This window comes from Nerophis lumbriciformis, linkage group LG07 (assembly GCF_033978685.3).
Source record: "Nerophis lumbriciformis linkage group LG07, RoL_Nlum_v2.1, whole genome shotgun sequence".
NCBI classification, from domain to species: domain Eukaryota; kingdom Metazoa; phylum Chordata; class Actinopteri; order Syngnathiformes; family Syngnathidae; genus Nerophis; species Nerophis lumbriciformis.
In genome coordinates this window covers 49,771,265-49,789,126 of record NC_084554.2, presented here as the reverse complement: position 1 = coordinate 49,789,126, position 17,862 = coordinate 49,771,265, and the positions used below count along the sequence as shown (strand labels likewise).

General features: G+C 36.8%; 1 protein-coding gene across 3 annotated transcripts in view; it reads right to left on the bottom strand.

Annotated features, from left to right (window-relative positions):
* Positions 1-17,862, bottom strand: part of vipr1b (vasoactive intestinal peptide receptor 1b) — a 72,931-nt gene that overhangs the window by 18,161 nt on the left and 36,908 nt on the right. For all 3 annotated transcript variants that reach the window (XM_061964923.2, XM_061964924.1, XM_061964922.2), the window contains 6 exons: positions 16,147-16,250; positions 8,301-8,398; positions 7,138-7,270; positions 4,701-4,854; positions 4,550-4,610; positions 4,404-4,476 (listed from right to left, as the gene is read on the bottom strand). In XM_061964923.2, the coding sequence (XP_061820907.1) occupies positions 4,404-4,476; positions 4,550-4,610; positions 4,701-4,854; positions 7,138-7,270; positions 8,301-8,398; positions 16,147-16,250 (623 nt within the window). The remainder of the gene's footprint in view (positions 1-4,403; positions 4,477-4,549; positions 4,611-4,700; positions 4,855-7,137; positions 7,271-8,300; positions 8,399-16,146; positions 16,251-17,862) is intronic.

Here is a 17,862-nt window from a genome sequence, read left to right as displayed (position 1 = left end):
ATGCTTGTTTTGAATAACAATTAAAGCTGCGGACATCTAATCTATTATCATTATTATTTTGTATTACAAAACCCAAAAGCAGTGAAGTTGTCACATTGTGTAAATGGTAAATAAAAAGAGAATACAATGATTTGCAAATCCTTTTCAACTTATATTCAATTGAATAGACTGCAAAGACAAGATATTTAATGTTCGAACTCGAATACTGCTATTTTTTGAGAATATTAGCTTATTTGGAATTTGATGCCTGCAACATGTTTCAAAAAAGCTGGCACAAGTGGCAAAAAAGACTGAGAAAGTTGAGGAATGCTCATCAAACACTTATTTGGAACATCCCACAGGTTAACAGGCTAATTGGGAACAGGTGGGTGCCATGATTGGGTATAAAAGCAGCTTCCATGAAATGCTCAGTCATTCACAAACAAGGACGGGGCGAGGGTCACCACTTTGTCAACAAATGCGTGAGCAAATTTCATAACATTTCTCAACCAGCTATTGCAAGGAATTTAGGGATTTCACCATCTACGGTCCGTAATATCATCAAAAGGTTCAGAGAATCTGGAGAAATCACTGCACGTAAACAATTATATTACTGACCTTTGATCCCTCAGGCGCTACTGCATCAAAAAGCAACATCAGTGCGTAAAGGATATCACCACATGGGCACTTCAGAAAACCACTGTCAGTAACTACAGTTGACCACTTCATCTGTAAGGGCAAGTTAAAACTCTGCTATGCAAAGTGAAAGTCATTTATCAACAACACCCGGAACACGAGCTCATCTAAGATGGACTGATGCAAAGTGGATAAGTGTTCTGTGGTCTGACGAGTCCACATTTCAAATTGTTTTTGGAAACTATGGATGTTGTGTCCTCCCGAACAAAGAGGAAAAGAACCATCCGAACTGTTCTAGGCGCAAAGTGTAAAAGCCAGCATCTGTGATGGTATGGGGGTGTATTAGTGGCCAAGGCATGGGTAACTTACACATCTGTGAAGGCACCATTAATGCTGAAAGGTACATACAGGTTTTGGAGCAACATATGTTGCCATTCAAGCAACGTTATCATGGACGCCCCTGCTTATTTCAGCAAGACATGTTACAACAGTGTGGCTTCATAGTAAAAGAGTGCGGGTACTATGTACTATACTGGCCTGCCTGTACTCCAGACCTGTCTCCCATTGAAAATGTGTGGTGAATCCTAAAATACCACAACGGAGACCCCGGACTGTTGAACAACTTAAGCTGTACATCAAGCAAGAATAGGAAAGAATTCCACCGGAAAAGCTTCAAAAATTGGTCTCCTCAGTTCCCAAATGTTTACTGAGTGTTGTTAAAAGGAAAGGCCATGTAACGCAGTGGTAAAATGCCCCTGTGACAACTTTTTTGCAATGTGTTGCTGCCATTCAATTCCAAGTTAATGATTATTTGCAAAAAAAAATGAAGTTTCTCAGTGTGAACGTTAAATATCTTGTCTTTGCAGTCTATTCAATTGAATATAAGTTGAAAAGGATTTGCAAATCATTGTATTCTCTTTTTATTTACCATTTACACAACGTGACAACTTCACTGCTTTTGTATTATCATTATATTACTATTAATATTATTATTATCATCATTATTATTGTTAATTATTGTTATCTTTATTATTGTTATAGTTATATAATTAATAGTATTAGTGTATAAGTCAAATTGAATGAAACTGTAATATTTGTAGAGTTGAAATAAAAGATAAGAAGCAAAAGGGAGTGTTACAAATGCTATTTTGTGTCCTGCTCTTCAAGGTGTGCACAAACCAGCGAGTACTTATGGAGAGAGACCTGGAGCACTGAACCCTCTTCACAGTCGGGAATATTATTTTGTCAAATGTGGCGCACGAGGCAGAAAAACCAGCTGCCAGCAAGCCAAAAGAAGAAAAAATATGAAAATGATTCCTGGCAACTTTTTCAAGGGGAACAAGAACTTGGAGGTCACGCTGACTCTTTGGGAATATTACAAAAGTTATGATCATTAAATCTGTGAATGTATGCTTGGCTTGGCTGCCCCTACAGATTTGGCGTGGAATTTACCGTCAACAAATATTAATACGACAGTACACTCTAAGGTTGTCCCGATACCAATATGTTGGTACCAGTACCAAAATGTATTTTGCTACTTTTCTAAATAAAGGGGACCACAAAAAATGGCATTATTGGCTTTATTTTAACAAAAAATCTCAGGGTACATTAAACATATGTTTATTATTGCAGTTAAGTCCTTAAATAAAATAGTGAACATACAAGACAACTTGTCTTTTAGTAGTAAGTAAACAAACAAAGACTCCTAATTAGTCTGCTGACATATGCAGTAACATTTTGTGTCATTTATCATTCTATTATTATAAGGGAAAAACTGTAAAAAGGGATTATTAATCCACTTGTTCATTTACTGTTAATATCCGCTTATTTTCTCTTTCAACATGTTCTATCTACACTTCTGTTAAAATGTAATAATCACTTATTCTTCTCTTCTTTGATACTTTACATTAGTTTTGGATGACACCGCACATTTAGGTATCGATCCGATACCAAGTAGTTACAGGATCATACATTGGTCATATTCAAAATCCTCATGTGTCCAGGGACATATTTCCTGAGTTTATAAACATAATATGAATTTTAAAAAAAGGAAAAAAGATTTTGTGACCATAAAAATATCGATGTAATCATACTAGTATCAACTAGATACGCTATTGTACTTGGTATCATTACAGTGGATGTCAGGTGTAGATCCACCCATGGCGTTTGTTTACATTGGGACACCGGTGAGCTATTGTATCCTCCTACGGTGTGTAGTGAAGCATGTTGAGCTATTCCTGGTCCTCCAGTGATAATGGTACTTGTAAGAAACTTACTTTATTTGTTGCCATGTCTTAAAGCAACTCTTCCTGAGGGCGTTTCAGTGTCATAACTTCACCTTTATATTAACTTTTTAAGCCAAAGTGCGTCCATTCTCCCTTTTTAGTCTACAAACTGTGTCTGCTTGTAAGTACTCTGTGTGTGTGCGCGCTGCCGAACATACTCCTCTGCTCGTAAAACCAGCAATGTCTCGACGGTACTTTAAAAAACAGAGTATAGTACCATTTTTGATTCATTAGTACCGCAATACTATACTAGTACCGGTATACTATACAACCCTAGTACACTCTTATGTTATATTCACTTACTTTCTTACAATATGTCTTTAATATGCAATGCAGAGCAGGGACTTCACAACATTGCATATTTTGTTATTGTTTATTATTCATACTTGATGCATTTTGGGGGGAAAAAAACGAAGAAATGTTGAGCAAAGAAATGAATGATAAATATCAATACTACCACGAGATGAGACCAAAGCAATCAGGGTGCACTGTTCAGTATCGTGGCCTCTGATTGGCTCAGCCTCAGGAAGCACTAATATATTAGAGTAAATGAATGTGAAGGTGAATATGTGTAAAATAAAAAAATACATTCAACAATTCAAAACAATGTATCAATTTAAAAAAAGGTGAATTTGTGTTCTTTATTTCTTATTCCAAAAAAAATAATTAATTAGAACTTCATAAAACGTTTTTGTATGCTCTCACTATAAAAATGTGTATTTTTTAAATAAAAAATTTGGGGAAATTATTTACTTTAGCAGCGATAAATGAGGGTTTACTGTATAAACAGACAAACATTTCTATTCCTCTCGGCTATCTGTGACTAACGAGCAGATATATATATTTATTTATTTAACCATAGTCGGATATGACTGAACACATGGATTCTGCCTAGCAACTAGCAGATTAACATAACAAATAACAAGCTATTTATGGTGTAATATTTCTCTTGGAACGTGAAAAACACGCATAGTGTTTATTCCGAGTAAGGCGTTTTATTTCTGAGGCAGGCAGGTACAAATGATGTTTTAGGGGCAGAGCTACAATCATACAGGTGTGCGATTGACACACTCGCAGAGGAGCGGGTCCATGTAAAAAAAAAAAGAAAAGAAAAAAGTACTTTAAAAAATGAAAAAGATTAAAAAAATAAAATATAGATAGTATTAATATAATATAATACAATATAATATAATATAAAATAAAAAGTACAAAAAATAAATATTAAAATAGAAAATAGAATTAAAAAGAAAAAATACTGTAAATAAGAAAGTATTAAAAAATCTAATCAAATAAAAATCACAATTAAAAATATTTTAAAAAATCACAAATAAAAGGAAAACGTAATGTAGCTTGAATGACTTTTACCACTGTGGACCATTTAAAGTGGGTGACGCACGGTCACCATGGCAACAGCAGAGATGCTCCTCTTATTATGATTAAAAAGCATACAGCCATGAAAATGATTTCAAATTTTTTCTTTGAAGGTTCATATTGTGCACCTACCAAGATAGATGCCAGGATTGGAGCTTTAATGATCCACCAGAATACGTCGCTGGTCTCGATGATGTCCCAGCAGCTGCTTACACAGGAAACGACAATGAAACACACTCTCACACACACACACACACACACGTCACAATTTGTCTCACCCGACATCGTTATAGTAGGTCTTGGCGACGCTCCAGGCTGCGATGAAGACGGCGGGCCCACCTGAGAGACGACACATGAAGCGGTTAAGCTCGGATGACGAGCGTGCCGACGAGGACGTGTAGTCGGTGAAGTCGGTTAAGACGTTCTCACCCCAGCCGATGAGAATGTACGCCCAGAAGTACTTCCTCTCCGAGAAGAAGGAGACAGCCAGCAGGGCGTGAAGGTAGAGGCCTTCTACCAGCAGCCAAAAGAAGGACGCCATGATGGCGTACTGGAAGAACACCATCGCCACCTTGCAGCCCACCTTTAATGTTCATGTTGTTCAGTGTTTGCTCATATTTCACTGCAAAAAACTTCAATACACCCACTTTTAAATATACTAGTAACTGTTCATTGTTGACATCAAAGTACTATCTATGTATCTATATTAGTAATTGTTGACAATTTACTGCAGATAAAATACTAACCATGTTGGTAATGTTAATGATTATTGACAACTTACGTAAATAAAATACTAATAATGTTGTAATATTAGTAATTGTTGACAATTTACTGCAGATATAATACTAAAAATGTTGTAATATTAGTACCGGTAATTGTTGAAAATGTACTGCAGATAAAATACTAATAATGTTGTTAATATTTGTAATTGTTGACAATTTACTACAGATTAAATACTAATAATGTTGTAATATTATTAATTGTTGACAATTTACTGCAGATAAAATACTAATCATGTTGTTGATATTAGTAATTGTTGAAAATTTACTGCAGATAAAATACTATTAATGTTGTAATATTAGTAATTATTGACAATTCACTGCAGATAAAAAACTAATAATGTTGTAATATTAGTAATTGTTGACAATTTACTGTAGATAAAATACTAATAATGTTGTAATACTAGTAATTGTTGACAATTTACTGTAGATAAAATACTAATAATGTTGTAATATTAGTAATTGTTGACAATTTACTGCAGCTTAAATACTATTAATGTTGTAATATTAATTGTTGACAATTTACTGCAGATAAAATACTAATCATGTTGTTAATATTAGTAATTGTTGACAATTTACTGTAGATAAAATACTGTTAATGTTGTAATATTAGTAATTGTTGACAATTTACTGCAGATAAAATAAAAATCATGTGGTTAATATTAGTAATTGTTGACAATTTACTGGAGATAAAATATTAATAATGTTGTAATATTAGTAATTGTTGACAATTTACTGTAGATAAAATAATAATGTTAATATTAGTACGGTAATTGTTGACAATTTACAGCAGATAAAATAATAATAATGTTAATATTAGTAGGGTAATTGTTGACAATTTACTGCAGATAAAATAATAATGTTAATGTTAGTAATTGTTGACAATTTACTGCAGATAAAATACTAATAATGTTGTAATATTAGTACGGTAATTGTTAACAGTATACTGTAGATAAAATAATAATGTTGTGATATTAGTAATTGTTGACGATTTACTGCAGATAAAATACTAATAATGTTGTTAATATTGATAATTGTTGACAATTTACTGCAGATAAAATACTAATAATGTTGTTAATATTGATAATTGTTGACAATTTACTGCAGATAAAATACTAATAATGTTGTAATATTAGTAATTATTGACAATGTACTGCAGATAAAATACTATTAATGTTGTAATATTTTTCTTTTTTTTTTTTCATTTCTTTTTTTCAGGCAGTGACATAAAAAAGTACAAAGTTGAACACACAATAATATAAATTAATATAGTGCAAAATATAATAATGTTGTAATTAATATTAGTAATTGTTGACAATTTACTGCAGATAAAATAATATTAATGTTAATATTAGTACCGTAATTGTTGACAATTTACAGCAGATAAAAGAATAATAATGTTAATATTAGTAGGGTAATTATTGACAATTTACTGCAGATACAATTAAAATCATGTTAATATTAGTAATTGTTGACAATTTACTGGAGATAAAATACCAATAATGTTGTAATATTAGTCATTGTTGACAATTTATTGCAGATACAATAATAATAATGTTAATATTAGTAGGGTAATTGTTGACAATTTATTGCAGATACAATAATAATAATGTTAATATTAGTAGGGTAATTGTTGACAATTTACTGCAGATAAAATAATAGTGTTAATATTAGTAATTGTTGACAATTTACTGCAGGTACAATACTAATAATGTTGTAATGTTAGTAATTGTTGACAATTTACTGCAGATGAAATACTAATAATGTTGTAATATTAGTAATTGTTGACAATTTACTGCAGATGAGATACTAATAATGTTGTAATATTAGTAATTGTTGACAATTTACTGCAAATAAAATACTAATCATGTTGTAATTGTTGACAATTTACTGCAGATAAAATAATAATAATGTTGATATTAGTAGTTGTTGACAATTTACTGTAGATAAAATACTAATCATGTTGTAATATTAGTAATTGTTTACTATCTTTATGTTGTTTGATGAAAAATGAACGGACTAAAAATAAAAAGAGCAGGATGTTGACCCTTTCAAAACAAAGAGGATTCTTGCTCAGGTCTTCCCACCGAGCTTGACGTGCAGTTGTCCACCTCTCCGACCTCGTAGAGGACAACATCTTTGATGAGGACGGCGATGGCCTTGAGGACGAAGGAGACAAACAGGTGCATGTGGATGTAGTTCCTCGTGCAGTGCAGCTTCCTGGCGGACAAAAACACGTCAATTATAATAATAGTCAATTATGGACTCAGTGACTAAATAATCAATCAATAAACTGTCAATTATGGACTCACTGATTACATAATCAATCAATCATATTTAAATTATGGAGTTAGTGACTAAATAATAAATCAATAAATTGTCAATTATGGACTCAGTGACTAAATAATCAATCAATAAACTGTCAATTATGGACTCAGTGACTAAATAATCAATAAACTGTCAATTATGGACTCAGTGATTACATAATCAATCAATCAAATTTAATTTATGGACTCAGTGACTAAATAATCCATAAATTGTCAATTATGGACTCAGTGACTAAATAATCAATCAATAAATAGTCACTTATGGACTCACTGACTAAATAATCAATCAATAAACTGTCAATTATGGACTCAGTGACTAAATAATCAATCAATAAACTGTCAATTATGGACTCACTGACTAAATAATCAATCAATAAACTGTCAATTATGGACTCACTGACTAAATAATCAATCAATAAACTATCAATTATGGACTCAGTGACTATTAATCAATAAATTGTGCAAATGTATGTTTACATTTTTTGAGCCTTTTTAAAGAAAATCCTATCGTCATAGCAAATTATGCAAATTACTCGATGATGTCATGGTGATCACGTCCCCAACCACGCCCCCACCACCACAGGTATCTTGGCAGTTTAGGGGAAACCCTGGTGATGATATCTGTGATGATATCAGTGACGATGTTAGGACATTAGTGATAATATCAGTGACATTATCACTGATGATACCCGTGACAATGTCAGTGATGATGTTAGGGACGATATCAGTTGTGACATGCGTGATGTATTAGTCATGATATCAGCGATGATATCAGTGATGGTATCAGTCCGTCATGATGAAAAAGGAAGTGTATGCAGAGAGAAGCCCTCCGATTAATATTGTCCGTCAAAAATATCATATGCTATGATATCATGTGTGATACCGTACTATTACTGTACATACGGTATGCTGTTGTCGCATACCTGAAGATGCAGAGGACGGCGATGGCGGTGGTGAGAGAGACGAGGGAGACGCTGTGACCGACGGTGTAGCCGATCTTCACTTGCCAAAAAAACTTGCCCTGCAGATGATACATGAGGACAAAAGTATTGGGACGTGAAAAACAGTAGTATTGATATCGTCATGGTGTGAAAAGAACTAACAGTAACGGTATTGATATCATCATTGTATTATAAGTAATAACAGTTATTAACTGTATTGATATCATCATTGTATGATAAGTAATAACAGTTAATAACAGTATTGATATCATCATTGTATGACAAGTAATAACAGTTATTAACTGTATTGATATCGTCATCGTGTGATAAGTAATAACAGTTATTAACTGTATTGATATCGTCAGTGTGATAAGTAATAACAGTATATATATCATCATTGTATGATAAGTAATAACAGTCATTAACAGTATTGATATCATTGTATGATAAGTTATTAGGAGTATTGATATTATCATTGTGTGATAAGTACCAGTTAATAACAGTATTGATGTCATCATTGTATGATAAGTAATAACAGTTATTAACTGTTTTGTTATCAATATTGTATGATAAATAAATATGTTATTACAAGCATTGATATCAGTTTATGATAACAGTTAACAGTATTGATATCATTGTATGATAAGTAATAACAGTTAACAGTATTGATATCATTGTATGATAAGTAATAACAGTTAACTGTTTTGATATCATCATTGTATGATAAATAATAAGTTATTAAAAGTATTGATATCATTGTATGATAACAGTTATCAGTATTTATATCATCATTGTATGATAAATAATAACAGTTATTAACCTTATTGAGATCATCATTGTCTGATAAGTAATAACAGTATTGATATCATCATCATTGTATGATAAGTAATAACAGTATTGATATCATCATCATTTTGTGATAAGTAATAACAGTTAATAACAGTATTGATATCATCATTGTATGATAAGTAATACAAGTTACAAACTGTATTGATGTCATCATTGTATGATAAGTAATAACAGTTAATAACATTATTGATATCATTGTATGATAAGTAATAACAGTAAACTGTTTTAATATCATCATTGTATGATAAATAATAAGTTAGTAAAAGTGATGATATCATTGTATGATAAGTAATAACAGTTAACAGTATTGATATCATCATTTTGTGATAAGTAATAACAGTTACTAACCGTATTGATACCATCATTGTATGATAAGTAATAACAGTTAATAACAGAATTGATATCATTGTATGATAAATAATAACAGTTATTAACTGTTTTAATGTCATCATTCAATGATAAATAATAAGTTATCAAAAGTGATGATATCATCATTGTATGATAAGTAATAACAGTTGTTAACAGTATTGATATCATCATTGTATGATAATTAATAACAGTATTGATATCATTGTATAATACATAATTAGTTATTAACTGTTATAATATCATCATTGTATGATAAATAATAAGTTATTAAAAGTGATATCATCATTGTATGATAAGTAATAACAGTTACTAACCGTATTTACATCGTCATAGTGTGATAAGTAATAACAGTTATTAACAGTATTGATATCATTATTGTATGATAAGTAATAACAGTTATTAACAGTATTGAAAGGGCAGAACGGTGGTACAGGGGTTAGTATGTGTGCCTCACAATACAAAGGTCCTGGGTTCAATCTTTCTGTGTGGAGTTTGCATGTTCTCCCCATGACTGCGTGGGTTCCCTCCGGGTACTACAGCTTCCTCCCACCTCCAAAGACATGCACCTGGGGATAGGCTCCTCCCACCTCCAAAGACATGCACCTGGGGATAGGCTCCTCCCACCTCCAAAGACATGCACCTGGGGATAGGTTGATTGCCAACACTAAAGTGGCACTAGTGTGTGAATGTGAGTATGAATGTTGTCTGTCTATCTGTGTTGACCCTGTGATGAGGTGGCGACTTGTCCAGGGTGTACCCCGTCTTCCAGCACCCGTGACCCCCAACGGGACAAGCGGTATAAAATGGATGGATAGATGGAGTATTGATATCGCTATGGTGTGAAAAGTACCAAGAGTTAGTTACAGTATCGATATCGCCATGGTGTGAAACGTATCGAACTAGCTGAGAGTGTTTCAAAGCGTGTCAGCAGGAAGTGGCAGACTGATAGGAAGCTTTGACTTCCTGCTGAGAACTGGATGATGTGCCAACACTTCAGTCAATAAGGACAAGAATACTTTGCACAAACACAACAACAACATCCTGGATAAGCACGCAAATAACAAACATCATATATATATTGGCAACATTCAGGACCCTTTCAAAGCCAAGAGACTGTAGAAGCTAACTGTCTATGGCCACTAGAGTCTGTAGAAGCTAATTGTCTATGACCACTAGAGTCTATCGAAGCTAACTGTCTATGGCCACTAGAGTCTGTAGAAGCTAACTGTCTATTGCCACTAGAGTATGTAGAAGCTAACTGTCTATGGCCACTAGAGTCTGTAGAAGCTAACAGTCTATTGCCACTAGAGTCTGTAGAAGCAAACTGTCTATGACCACTAGAGTCTATCGAAGCTAACTGTCTATGACCACTAGAGTCTGTAGAAGCTAACTGTCTATGACCACTAGAGTCTGTAGAAGCTAAATGTTTATGACCACTAGACTCTATAGAAGCTAACTGTCTATGACCACTAGAGTCTGTAGAAGCTAACTGTCTATGACCACTAGAGTCTATCGAAGCTAACTGTCTATGGCCACTAGAGTCTGTAGAAGCTAACTGTCTATGACCACTAGAGTCTGTAGAAGCTAACTGTCTATGACCACTAGACTCTATAGAAGCTAACTGTCTATGACCACTAGAGTCTGTAGAAGCTAACTGTCTATGATCACTAGAGTCTGTAGAAGCTAACTGTCTATGGCCACTAGAGAGTGTAGAAGCAAACTGTCTATGGCCACTGGAGTCTATAGAAGCAAACTGTCTATGGCCACTGGAGTCTGTAGAAGCTAACTGTCTATGGCCACTAGAGTCTGTAGAAGCTAACTGTCTATGGCCACTGGAGTCTAAAGAAGCAAACTGTCTATGGCCACTGGAGTCTGTAGAAGCTAACTATCTATGGCCACTAGAGTCTGTAGAAGCTAACTGTCTATGGCCACTGGACTCTATAGAAGCAAACGGTCTGTGGCCACTAGAGTCTGTAGAAGCAAACGGTCTATGGCCCTAGAGTCTGTAGAAGCTAACTGTCTATGGCCACTAGAGTCTGTAGAAGCTAACTGTCTATGGCTAATAGAGTCTGTAGAAGCAAACTGTCTATGGCCACTGGAGTCTATAGAAGCAAACTATATATGGCCACTAGAGTCTGTAGAAGCTAACTGTCTATGGCCACTAGAGTCTGTAGAAGCTAACCGTCTATGGCCACTGGAAGTCTATAAAAGCAAACTGTCTATGGCCACTTGAGTCTATAGAAGCAAACTGTCTATGGCCACTAGAGTCTGTAGAAGCTAACTGTCTATGGCCACTAGAGTCTGTAGAAGCAAACTGTCTATGACCACTAGAGTCTATCGAAGCTAACTGTCTATGACCACTAGAGTCTGTAGAAGCTAACTGTCTATGACCACTAGAGTCTGTAGAAGCTAAATGTCTATGACCACTAGACTCTATAGAAGCTAACTGTCTATGACCACTAGAGTCTGTAGAAGCTAACTGTCTATGACCACTAGAGTCTGTAGAAGCTAACTGTCTATGGCCACTAGAGTCTATCGAAGCTAACTGTCTATGGCCACTAGAGTCTGTAGAAGCTAACGGTCTATGGCCCTAGAGTCTGTAGAAGCTAACTGTCTATGGCCACTAGAGTCTGTAGAAGCTAACTGTCTATGGCTAATAGAGTCTGTAGAAGCAAACTGTCTATGGCCACTGGAGTCTATAGAAGCAAACTATATATGGCCACTAGAGTCTGTAGAAGCTAACTGTCTATGGCCACTAGAGTCTGTAGAAGCTAACCGTCTATGGCCACTGGAAGTCTATAAAAGCAAACTGTCTATGGCCACTTGAGTCTATAGAAGCAAACTGGCTATGGCCACTAGAGTCTGTAGAAGCTAACTGTCTATGGCCACTAGAGTCTGTAGAAGCTAACTGTCTATGGCTAATAGAGTCTGTAGAAGCAAACTGTCTATGGCCACTGGAGTCTATAGAAGCAAACTATATATGGCCACTAGAGTCTGTAGAAGCTAACTGTCTATGGCCACTAGAGTCTGTAGAAGCTAACCGTCTATGGCCACTGGAAGTCTATAAAAGCAAACTGTCTATGGCCACTTGAGTCTATAGAAGCAAACTGTCTATGGCCACTAGAGTCTGTAGAAGCTAACTGTCTATGGCCACTAGAGTCTGTAGAAGCTAACTGTCTATGGCCAATAGAGTCTGTAGAAGCAAACTGTCTATGGCCACTGGAGTCTATAGAAGCAAACTGTCTATGGCCACTGGAGTCTGTAGAAGCTAACTGTCTATGGCAGGCCTAGGCAATTATTTTGACTCGGGGGCCACATTTAGAGAAAAAAATGTCTCTGAGGGCCGATATATCTATTTTTAGGAACACTAATACACAACCTCACAATAATGTCTGATTGAATGCTAAAAACGTTATGACAGACCACCTTAAAAAACGTAATGGAATTTTACATTTTTTTATGAACGATAAAACACTGAATATCGACAAAATATGAATGTCACACCCTTTTTGGATCGACATATTTTACAATCAAGTGAAACGCAACAAAAATGCAACAAAGTGAAATATGAACGCGAAGGGTACAAAATAAACCCACCTACAATCTGATATATCACTAAGCTTTAGAACTTTGTTGTGAAAATCTCCTTCCGCGTCTGTGGAAACACTTCCCGCCCACACTGCTTGGTGCCTCATCTGAGCTGCTGTGACGTAGATTACCATAGTAACTAATTAGATGACCATAGTAACTAATCAAGATTACCATAGTAACTGGTATATCATCCATAAGCGCAGATTCCAACCATTGAAATACTTTGTATAGTTCAAAACTTGCGGTCATTAGAAAACATCACTGCACATCATAATGGCAGCTAGTTTCCATCTTAAAGATCTAAAAACATTTTTTGGGAATGTCCGGCGGGCCAGATTGAAAAGCTTAACGGGCCGCATGTGGCCCCCGGGCCTTCATTTGCCTAGGTCTGGTCTATGGCCACTAGAGTCTGTAGAAGCTAACTGTCTATGGCCACTGGAGTCTATAGAAGCTAATTGTCTATGGCCACTAGAGTCTGTAGAAGCTAACTGTCTATGGCCACTAGAGTCTGTAGAAGCTAACTGTCTGTGGCCACTAGAGTCTATAGAAGCTAACTGTCTATGGCCACTAGAGTCTGTAGAAGCTAACTGTCTATGGCCACTAGAGTCTATAGAAGCTAACTGTCTATGGCCACTAGAATCTGTAGAAGCTAACTGTCTATGACCACTAGAGTATGTAGAAGCTAACTGTCCATGGCCACTAGAGTCTATAGAAGCTAACTGTCTATGGCCACTAGAGTCTGTAGAAGCTAACTGTCTATGGCCACTAAAGTCTGTAGAAGCTAACTGTCTATGGCCACTAGAGTCTATAGAAGCTAACTGTCTATGGCCACTAGAGTCTGTAGAAGCTAACTGTCTATGGCCACTAGAGTATGTAGAAGCTAACTGTCCATGGCCACTAGAGTCTATAGAAGCTAACTGTCTATGGCAACTAGAGTCTGTAGAAGCTAACTGTCTATGGCCACTAGAGTCTGTAGAAGCTAACTGTCTATGGCCACTAGAGTCTATAGAAGCTAACTGTCTATGGCCACTAGAGTCTGTAGAAGCTAACTGTCTATGGCCACTAGAGTCTATAGAAGCTAACTGTCTATGGCCACTGGAGTCTGTAGAAGCTAACTGTCAATGGCCATTAGAGTCTGTAGAAGCTATCTGGCTATGGCCACTAGAGTCTATAGAAGCAAACTGTCTATGGCCACTGGAGTCGGTAGAAGCAAACTGTCTATGGCCACTGGAGTCGGTAGAAGCTAACTATTTATGGCAGGGGTGTCAAACTCAAATACAGAGTGGGCCAAAATTTAAAACTGAACAAAGCCGCGGGCCAAGGTTGAACAAATTAACCTTTTAATTGGGACCCAAACAAGTTTTGCATTGAATATTGAACAAGTAAGGCTTATATAACTTTATAGTGACATGCAAAATCGAGTTTCTAATAATAATAATTAAAAAATATCAATGGTATATCAAAAACAATTTAAATAAAAATGGAATGCCTCTTTTCTATTTGCAGCCTTCTGAGGTAAATATCAACATTAACTTTTTCCACAGGCTAATAAATTTGAAAATAAAATAACAATGAATAAACCAACCATTCAGGACTTTAAACTGCTCAGTTTGCAACACACTGATCTAATCTGATGTGCCCAAGCCAGATACATGACATCTTTTCTTGGATGCTAGTTCATTAATGTCGGGGTTCAGGCTTTGAGCTGAGGCAACCTTCATTATCGAACGAAGGTTTTCATCAGTCAGACGTATCCTGTGAGACGTTTTCCTCATCTTCATTGAGGAGAAAAGTTGCTCACATAGATAAGTGCTGCCGAACATGGAGAGCAATTGAGCAGCTTGGGTGCGGAGCTGAGGCATTGTGTCAGGGATAAATTGTGGAAACTGTGCGGCGCCAACAGCATCGTACATTGACTTCAGCGTGTCATCCCACTGGAGTTCAATCAGCTCCATATGGAGGTTAGTTGGTGCTTTTTCCACATCAACTGCGAAGGGATTACTAAGCAGTTCAAATCTACATTTCTGACTATCAAAGTCGCCAAATCGCCGTCTTAACTCAGCGCCTAGTACACTGAGTTTTTCAGCAAACTTTGCGCACACGGCGGTAGAGCATACTTGCCAACCCTCCCGAATTTCCCGGGAATTGCCCCTACCGAAAATCTCCCGGGGCAACCATTCTCTCGTATTCCACCCGGACCACAGTCTTGGGGGCGTGCCTTAAAGGCACTGTCTTTAACGTCCTCTATGAGCTGTCGTCACTTCCGCTTTTCATCCATTCTAACAACGTGCCGGCCCAGTCACAAGATATGTGACACACACGTGAATGCAAGCCATACTCGGTCAACAGCCATACAGGTCACACTGAGGGTGGCCGTATAAACAACTTTAACACTGTGAATCCACACCAAACAAGAATGACAAACACATTTCGGGAGAACATCCGCACCGTAACACAACATAAACACAACAGAACAAATACCCAGAACCCCTTGCAGCACTATCTCTTCCGGGACGCTACAATATACACCCCCCGCTACCACCAAACCCCCCCCCACACACACCTTGTAGCGTCTCGGAAGAGTTAGTGCTGCAAAGGGTTCTGGGTATTTGTTCTGTTGTGTTTTCGGTAGGGGCAATTCTCGGGAAATTCGGGAGGGTTGGCAAGTATGCTCTACCGCCGTGTGTGCACAGTTTGCTGAAAAACTCAGCGTACTCTGCGCTGAGTTAAGACGGCGATTTGGCGACTTTGATGGTCAGAAATGTAGATTTGAACTGCTTGGTAATCCCTTCGCAGTTGATGTGGAAAAAGCACCAATTAACCTCCAAATGGAGCTGATTGAACTCCAGTAGAAATGATTGGAAACTCAAGACATTATGCTCTTTACAAGTGTATGTAAACGTTTTGAAAATGAAAAATATCAAAATGGCCGCCGCATGTTCTGATTTTTTCGCGTGTGGCCCTCAGTAAAAAAATATGTTTGGAGCCCCTGTACGAGAAGGAAGACAAATTTTCTCACCTCATCACTGGTGCTGTTGATGTTGTAGCCGCAGTTCAAGGCGATGTCCAGCGGGCGCATCTCGGTCCAGCCGTCTGCCGTACACGTCTTGGAGAGGTTACCTGCTGAGGGACGACAAGGGGACTAAATTACACGCCGTACCCCAAACTAACTCCTGAAATAACCACCACTAGGTCGCTGTGATTACAGTCACCATAGCTACGCCCATACGCCAGACAACGAGAGTAAATAAACTACAAGACTTCTCCACTCCAATGGACACCTCAAAGTACTTGCATACACAATGTGTCCTATTAAAGGCCTCCTCTTAACTAAACGCCTTCATTCGTGTACTGTATCCTCAAATAGGAGACTATCTGTTCTTTAGTGGACACCTGGCCTCAAATAATTGCCACACAGATAAAATGTGATTACTTTTACCATACACCGACCGGTATTTTCACAAATCTCCCCTCAAGTTTTTGCCTTGCTTCAACCAAACACGTCTCCAGTTGAACTATTACTTGAGTAAACGCCACGTCTCAAAGAATCAAACACAAAACCCATAACCAGTGAAGTTGTCACGTTGTGTAAATGGTAAATAAAAAGAGAATACAATGATTTGCAAATCCTTTTCAACTTATATTCAATTGAAGAGACTGCAAAGACAAGATATTTAATGTTCACACTGAGAATTGTTTTGTTGTTGCAAATACCGTATTTTTCGGAGTATAAGTCGCACCGGAGTATAAGTCGCACCTGCCGAAAATGCATAATAAAGAAGGAAAACTGCGACTTATAGTCCGAAAAATACGGTAATCATTAACTTAGAATTTAATGGCAGCAACACATTGCAAACAAGTTGTGACAGGGGCATTTTTACCACTGTGTAACATGGCCTTTTCTTTTAACAACACTCAGTAAACGTTTGGGAACTGAGGAGACACATTTTTGAAGTGGAATTATTTCCCACTCTTGCTTGATGTACAGCTTAAGTTGTTCAACAGTCCGGGGGTCTCCGTTGTGGTATTTTAGGCTTCATAATGCGCCACACATTTTCAATGGGAGACAGGTCTGGACTACAACATGCCAGTCTAGTACGCACACTCTTTTACTATGAAGCCATGCTGTTGTAACACGTGGCTTGGCATTGTCTTGCTGAAATAAGCAGGGGCGTCCATGATAACGTTGCTTGGATGGCAACATATGTTGCTCCAAAACCTGTATGTACCTTTCAGCATTAATTGTGCCTACACAGATGTGTAAGTTACCCATGTCTTGGGCACTAATACACCCCCATACCATCACACATGCTGGCTTTTCAACTTTGCGCCTATAACAATCCGGATGGTTCTTTTCCTCATTGGTCCAGAGGACACGACGTCCATAGTTTTCAAAAACAATTTGAAATGTGGACTTGTCAGACCACAGAAAACTTTTACACTTTGCATCAGTCCATCTTAGATGAGATCGGGCCCAGCGAAGCCAGTGGCGTTTCTGGGTGTTGTTGATAAATGGCTTTGGCTTTACATAGTAGAGTTTTAACTTGCCCTTACAGATGTAGCGACCAACTGTAGTTACTGACAGTGGCTTTCTGAAGTGTTCCTGAGCCCATGTGGTGAAATCCTTTACACACTGATATCGCTTTTTGATACAGTACCGCCTGAGGGATCGAAGGTCACGGGAATTAAATTTTGGTTCTCTGAACCTTTTGATGAAATTACGGACCGTAGATGG